The sequence below is a fragment of the Elephas maximus genome, chromosome 16, assembly GCF_024166365.1.
Source record: "Elephas maximus indicus isolate mEleMax1 chromosome 16, mEleMax1 primary haplotype, whole genome shotgun sequence".
NCBI classification, from domain to species: domain Eukaryota; kingdom Metazoa; phylum Chordata; class Mammalia; order Proboscidea; family Elephantidae; genus Elephas; species Elephas maximus.
Window position 1 is genome coordinate 18,377,638 of NC_064834.1, and position 7,554 is coordinate 18,385,191.

The 7,554-nt window shown below is 58.9% G+C and overlaps 1 protein-coding gene across 1 annotated transcript; it reads left to right on the forward strand.

The window, feature by feature from the left end:
• The first annotated feature begins 5,071 nt into the window (after positions 1–5,071).
• Positions 5,072–5,722, forward strand: NEUROG3 (neurogenin 3). Its single transcript, XM_049855830.1, has one exon. It carries the CDS (start codon positions 5,072–5,074, stop codon positions 5,720–5,722), a length of 651 nt encoding a protein of 216 aa, XP_049711787.1.
• The last annotated feature ends 1,832 nt before the right edge of the window (positions 5,723–7,554 follow it).

Below are 7,554 nucleotides of genomic sequence, written 5' to 3' on the forward strand. Positions count from 1 at the left end.
TTCCATTGTTTCTTTCTTTCTGGGAAGGGAAAATCACACAACCTGTTTGTTTCCCCAGCCCTTGCCGGTGCGGAGCCGGGCATATGGGCATCTTGCGCTCCGCATCTGTGTCCTCCGTCGCGTTTTCTGTGGATGTCTGCCTGTGTGTGAATCTGTGTGTGTATTTGGGGCCAGGTGCTGAGAACAAACGTACATCTGTTAAATTTGACAATAAAGTCTTACAGTGAAACTGCTAAGATTGAGGTGGTGCGTGGGGGCGGTAGGCAGAGGGGTTAGGGGAGAGCTGGAGTCTCAAAAGAGGACGTCAAAGCGCCTGGCCCAGGTATTATGTCGGGGGAAGGTGAGGAGAGCAGCTGCTCCTTCTCGCGGGGTGTGTATGGGAGCGAGGGTGCGTGTGTCCCTGTGAAGAGTACACACCGATCTGTTCAACATATGTCGCCACAAATCACAGTATCTCTCCCTCCTCCCACCCCCTCTCCTGGTGCAGCTCCTCACCGAGGGCAGAACAGAGAGGCGATGAGAAGAGGCGCCGCTTCAACAGGTGTCTCCGAGAGCAATGCACCTTTTCACGCATTCACCATCTCCGGCGGCGACGCGAATAATGCGGACACTTTGTTTCCAAGCGCTGCGCGCGAGCTGCGGACGCCGGGGGGAGGCCACCCTGGACAGGGAGGGGGAATCTGTAAATAAAGACTTCGGACGCTCCTGAGGGCCCTAGCCCTCTCCTCCCTTTGTTCGCAGACTCCCTGGGCCGGAGCTCCCTCGTGCGCCCTGGGGGGTGGCATATGGCGCCCTCTCACCTACCCAAGAAAAAGAGCCAGCCACCCATTCAAGAGCGCACAAGGTCTCTGGGCCCGGGGAGGGGGAGTCTCTGAGGGAATGGCCTCTCTCCCAAAGCGGATGAGAAGCCCGCCTTATCTCTCCTCACCCCACCCCAGCCACCTCCTCAGCTGGCGCAGCAGCCGTTGGGTGGGGAGCAGAGCGCGGGGCAGCACCAGCCTGCGGAAGCGCCCCAGCTCCTGGCAGATGAAATATGGGGCTGGTGAGCCCTTGGAGACCATATGCTTTCAATAAAAGAAGACAAATAGGACCGAGATAGGCCTTGCAGCCAACCTGTTATAAATGGGTGGCAATTGGGCCAATGTACACTGGAGCAGAGCCCCCGGGGGGAGGCCTGCTCGGTGCCAAATCCATGTGTCAGCTTCTGGGACAGGTGTGCCCAGGGGCCAGGGGCCAGGTCTCCCCCCTCCGGGTTTATCACGGCAAAGGTAATATTGTGCTAACTATGAGTAAACAGTCATTGTGAAAATGAGGGAGAGTTTATCAGAGGCGAACTAGTTGGGGGGTGGCTTAACAATAAAGTTGCCCGCCTTAGGAGCAGGTGATGGCTGGCTGCGCTGACTCCCGCGGTAGATGTTTTCCAAAGCACTCCACTTTACAATCTCTTGTAATTATTTATTAAACGAAATCTATTTATTATTATTTTAGCAAACACTGGAGACAGGTGGGGCTTTCTTTTCGTCGTCTCCTTTTGTCTGAAGGGCTGTTTGAAGTGGCCAGTCTCGGCCTGGGCAGCTCGCTCGCCAGATTTTTGTCTTCCCCTCTTTCAGTACCGAGGCGAAGGCGAGAGAAAGAAGCCCCCTCCTCTGGCAAACCATTAGCTATTCAGCTTCCCATAGCCCCCTTCCTCCCAGCTCAACTCTCAAAGAGCCCCCAAGCACGGCTATGATTCCCCCCGCCGACAGGAAGGCGGTAATGCCGGCCGCTGCCTTCCTTCTTTTCCATTCTGTCCGCGGTCTCCAGGCGTCTGACTGTCGCCTCTCCCCTGGGCCCCCGCAGCCTCTAGACAAGCTTAGATCCCAGAGAGTCGCAGGATGAGGGGGTTCCAGAGGCCCCGGAGGCGATGGCTGGCCCGGGGCAGCAAGAACAGGGTCTGCTCCCGGAAGGAAGATCCGTTTCACAAACACCAATTAGAGCGCACCGTGTTGTCAACACCTGCGCCTCCGCCGCCAAAAGCACAGGGATAAAATTTGGAGAGGGGTCTGGGCGTCCCATGCAGCGGAGAGGGAGGGCACAGATCCTCGATCTCTAACCTCCCTGGGATCTTCGACCTCCAACCCCGCCCTCCTGGCCAGAAGCACCGGGAGTTCTGGCGTTCAGTGACCAGGCGGCTGCTCCCTGCCGCTGTGCGCTCCGCGCCCTAGTTGCTTTTTGCGCACAGCAGGAGTGGTGGTAGCCTGCAAGCCCCGGAGGGTCCTGAGATGGAGGTGCTCTAGGGAGGCTAGAGAATAATTCCAAGCAGATCCCAGGGTTCTCTCCCCTCCAAGAAGTTTCCAAGAATCCCCCAGAATGTTCTCTGTCACAGGAAGCTCTGGCTGCAGCTCCCGCCACCACCCATTAGCAGCTCAGGGCAGGCTCCAGCCAGAGAGAGCTTTGCCCTTCCTCTCCATCTAGGTTCACCGCAGGTCGAGTGTCCCGGGTTCGGGCTGCTCTTCAGGCTACCAGGGAACCACAGGGAGGCGATGGCATCCCTCATAACCAAGGCTCCCCACATGGAGCCTACCCGGGTCCATCAGCCCTAGGGAAGCACGCTTTGGAATTCCTCTCCCAGTTCCCAATTCACAGGGGTGTAAGTTAAGCAATACTGGAGCATGGGGCAGGAAAGTCGAGAGATGGGGCTGGAATGGCTCCCCTTGGCGCTGCGGTATGGAGTCACTATGCCTTTTCTTACATGGTCCAGATATCCTTCACAGACCCCAGGCTTCTCCTGTTTTCTGTATTTAGGGGTCTTTGGTCTTGCCTTGAGAAAATATTTTCCGTGTAATCAAGGAGAAGGTACAGGAGAGAATCTACACTAAAAGTCTTGAGACCTGAGTCCTATGTGGTCTGATAGAACTTGCTATGTAACTTTGGTTTGTCATTTTTCCTCTCTGGGCCTTGACTGTTCCATCTGTAAAATGGGCCTCAGGTTCCCATTTTTATGACTAGAAGATAGATCTGGAGCTAATAATGACCCAAGGGAGAAGACACAGCAAAGATGAGGTCCCAAGAATCCTGGTGCAGTCTCTTTTTTAGTCTTGACCCTGACGTAGGGCTTCGGCTCCCTCCACTCTCTGCGCCCCCACCCCAGTTCTAGATCTCTCTGGCTCCCAAGCACATCCACTCTCTGCCTTGGAGTTAATTTCGTCCCTCCCCCCACCCCTTCAGCAGCCTGGGCAATGAGCCGTCACCAGCGCGGACATGCTGACCTACCTCGTCTGCTCATTCCATCCCCTCAACCTCCCATTTGGGCCTGACACCTCCACCGGGTTCTGGGAAGCTTAGGGTTTCTGGGCTCGTTAGAAAACGAAGCCTTCCCTGCCACGGGAGGCTTAGCCCAGGCGCCAGTCGTTTCGGCCTCTGCTTCCTCCCTCCCCCCGCCCCCGTACTTCGCGGTGAATAAGGACGAGCGGAAGCAGCGACCCCTCACCCTGAGTGACCGGAAGCAGAAGACCACTGGGTGTTCGAGGCGGGAACAAGAGGGAGGGGCGGGGAAGAAAGGAGGGATGATAGGTTCAGAATCACTTTGGTTAAAGCTAATGGGGCAAACCGAGGGCCCAGTGCTCCGTGGGCGCTCATGACGAGGCAGGGACCAGGCCAGGTGACCGCCGCGGCCCCTGCCCGCCTGTGGTTGGACAGGAGGGCTAAGGGGAGAAAGGGTGGATCTGACTCCCTCAGTACCACCGCATCGTGGGGGTTCAAAAAGCACAGCCCAGGCGGCGGTCTCCAACACTCCTCTGGTTCGCGGTGCACTCCTGGCCCTATCCTGGCCCCCTCGCACCTCCCCGACCACTCCCCCTGCAGGCCCTGGCCAGCACGCTAGGGTACTGTCCACGCCTAGTGGCGGTGTAATGGCCCCTTGAAGGTCCCACCACAGCCAGTTTCCACCTCTGGGGAAGGATCAGAACGTCTCGGGTGGGGTGGGCGGGGCGGGGTTCCAAGTGCCCCTATCTGGGAGAGTTTGGGGCGGCATCTCAGGACGCGGCTGGGACTCAGACACCCCCCAGGCGAAGGTTTCTGAGCCCCACGGACATAGGCAGGATTCCTCTCCAAGCCGTCGGCCTGTTTCCCAGGAGCAGCTGGCTAGTGAAACACCACTCCACGTGTGTTTCTTAACCTGACCCATTGCGCTGGAGTGCAGGGTGGCAGCCGGCAAGCTGGTAGTCAGGACCTCTGGCTCCTTGTTCCATTTCTCCCACGACCTCACAGTGCGATTTGAGGCAAGCCTTCTCCCTCAGAGTCTAAATTTTCACGTGCATGACACGTGGGGATTGGCCTCTCCTACAGGCGTCCCAAAGGTACCAAGAGATAATCTGAGCAGAAGCAAAAGACAGAACACGAGCTAAGCTCTCTAGGCGGCCAGATGCGAGCCAGACGCGGTTTTGCGCATGGGCGAGGTTCTTTGAGGAACTGAGAGTTGCTGGGACAGAGCCCGTGGGGAGAGAGCAAACAGAGCGCGCTCCCCTCCCCCGACCTGGGCCTTTGTCCGGAATCCAGCTGTGCCCCGCGGGGGAGGAGGGGGCTCGCGTGGCGCGGCCCCGGGGCCCAGGCGCTGATTGGTCCGCGGCTGAGGCAGCAGCCGGACAGGCACGCTCCTGGCCCGGGCCGAGCAGATAAAGCGTGCCAAGGGGCACACGACTTGCAGCTCAGGAAATCCCTGCGGTCTCACAGCCGTGCCGAGACAGAGCCACAGACAGGGACCAGGACCACGCAGGCTTCACGCTTCTCCGCTCCCGGGGCTGGGGAAACTCCCAGGCGGCGGCGCCTGCAGCTCAGCTCAGCCCGCGGGCGGGAAGGCCAGCTCAGCCCTGGTTGCTCACCCTTCTGTGCCGTTTTGCGCCCAGCAAACTAGGTAACCCTCTTTTGGCACTTGGAGGGTGCGAAGGGACGGGTGGCAGGGGGTCCTCTGACCCGGCGGGGTGGCTCTTCCTCGGTTTTGGTTGTTTGTTTCACCATCTGGTCCGGGGGTCGAGAGCTGAGCGGATGTGATCGATAGACGCTTACCGGTCGGTCGCTCTTACACCACCGCAGGATGGCGCCTCATCCCTCGGGTGCGCCTGCTATCCAAGTGACCCGCCAGACTGAGCAGCCCTTCCCGAGCGCCTCGGACGACGAAGTGACCTGCTCCGCGTCCGCCCCGCCCAGCCCCACTCATTTACCCCCGGGCTGCACCGAGGCCCAAGCCAGCGGCTGTCGGGGGTCAGCGAGGAAGCTCCGGGCGCGGCACGGGGGACGCAGCCGGCCCAAGAGCGAGTTGGCGCTGAGCAGGCAGCGACGGAGCCGGCGCAAGAAAGCCAACGACCGCGAGCGCAATCGGATGCACAACCTCAACTCGGCGCTGGACGCTCTTCGCGGCGTCCTGCCCACCTTCCCGGACGACGCGAAGCTCACTAAGATCGAGACGCTGCGCTTCGCCCACAACTACATCTGGGCGCTGACGCAAACGCTGCGCCTAGCAGACCACAGTCTCTTCGACGGGCTGGAGCCGCCGGCGCCGCCTTGCGCAGAGCTAGGCAGCCCAGACCGCGGCTCCCCCGGGGATTGGGGCTCCCTCTACTCCCCAGTCTCTCAGGCGGGCAGCCTGAGTCCCGCTGCCTCGCTGGAGGAGCTGCCGGGGCTACTGGCGCCAGTCTCCCCAGCCTGCCTGCGCCCAGGCGCCCTGGCCTTTTCAGACTTTCTGTGAAGAGGCCCGTCGGCGGCCCGGAGGTGGGGTGCTAGGAGAGAGGGAGGGGACTGTCAGGGGTGGGCGGAGGCTGTGGCTCTCGAGCACAAGTGTTCCTCCCGTCTCTCGCCTGCCGACCCCTAGCAGCCCCCACGCCCGCGGGGGTGGCAGACCGGGTTCAACCCCCAGCCCTCCCCGCCACGCCAACTCCAGCAACCCTATACCTCTCCCTGCGCGAAGAGGGCACTGCAGGCTCCACGCGTTCTAGGCCCCTTTCTGGGGCCACCCCAGAATCTCGTGCAAAGAGGGATGGTAGCACTACACAGCGGGAGACGTCTACCGTCTTCAAAAGCCCTACCGGCACTCCAGTCGGTGTCTGTCTGTCTGTCTGCCTGTCCGTCTGTCTTTTCCCACACCTCCCCCAACAGAATTTAATCCAATGGTCTCAGCGCTGGCTCCCCTAGCTCAGCGTCTCTTCTCCAAAGACGCCGCTGCCCTTCCCTCCTCCCCCCATTGAGTCCCGGGTTTCGGGCCACTCCACTCTGCCTTAATCCATGAAGGCGACCCTCTGCCTTCTAGTGCACTTTTCCAAGCCATAGCCCTTCCAAGCCGGGGCAAGGCTGTGAACTCGGAATTCGGGATTCCGGCGAGGGGAGCTCCTCCGCCACGCCCGTGCGTCCTGCGCCCGAAACGTGAGCTGCGCCACCCGGACTCGTAGCACTGCGCATCTTTTTGAAAAATCACTTTGAGAATTATATGATGTGTTTTGAAATGAATTTTGGTACGGTAAATTATATAGACCCTTCTATTTTACACGTCCCCTATTTTACACGTTTGTATTTATTGATGAGATTTCACCACGGGAAAAGTCTATATTTTGTAATAATATTATTTAGGGACTGGTGAATTAGATCTTGAGCCAATAAAAAAAAAAGGGACCCTTTAGAAGCGTGAGCAAGATGACTCAATCTTGTGGCAGGAAGAGGTAGGCAGCAACCACCGCCACTAGGGCGAGAAGGGGCGCCTCTGTCCTAAGAAAGGGGACACGACTCTTTCTGGGGGTTTAGCGAACCTCTCTGGCCGCTGGGCTGGATGCCAGGCGGGTTGCCCATTTTGGGGGCAAGTCAGACATATACACCTACAAGGTCAAAGCTGGGCTGCTCCTTAGAAATCTTTGGTCCATCCTCCATGTTTTATTTATGGGGCAGAGACTTGTCTTAATTCAAACAGCTCTTTAGAAGAAAGACAAGCCTCGAACTAGGGCTCCTCATACGTGCTGCAGCCAGCCTGGCTATGGAGCGACAGTTAGTTACATTTGGGGAAGGGAGAAAGTAATAACCCGGCCTCAGTGTCAGAGCCCTCGGAAACACCACCCTCCCCCCCGCCCCGGGCTGGGCATTCAAGGGATTTCCCCTCAAGTTCTTAGAGGCCGAGAGCATCCCCTGTGCGCATTTTACGCACCGGGCGCTGGGGTGGCAGCGTCTTGATTTGCTGGAGCAGAGCGACCGAGAGCAGAGAAGGTGGTGGGTTCGGCTAGAATCTCTGGCGCCCCTGGGCACCGAACAACCTTGATTATCAAAAACTCCAGGTTTCCAGCCACAGGTTCTCTCTTACTCCCGAGGTGGTCCACCTCGGGGTCTGAAGTTCCCCTCAGAGGTGCTGGTGGAGCGTCCCTGCATGGCTTCAGGGACCCCCAGGGCCTCGAGAAAGAACCTTACGAATCTTCGGACTCAGCCTGCGGCCCAGGAACAGGAAAATAGAAAGCGGGCATTCTACCCTGGGAGTTGAACCCCAGAGGATTCCTTGGGTCGACGGAGAGTACCCTTGGAAAAAGCTGCCGACCCTAGTGGGTT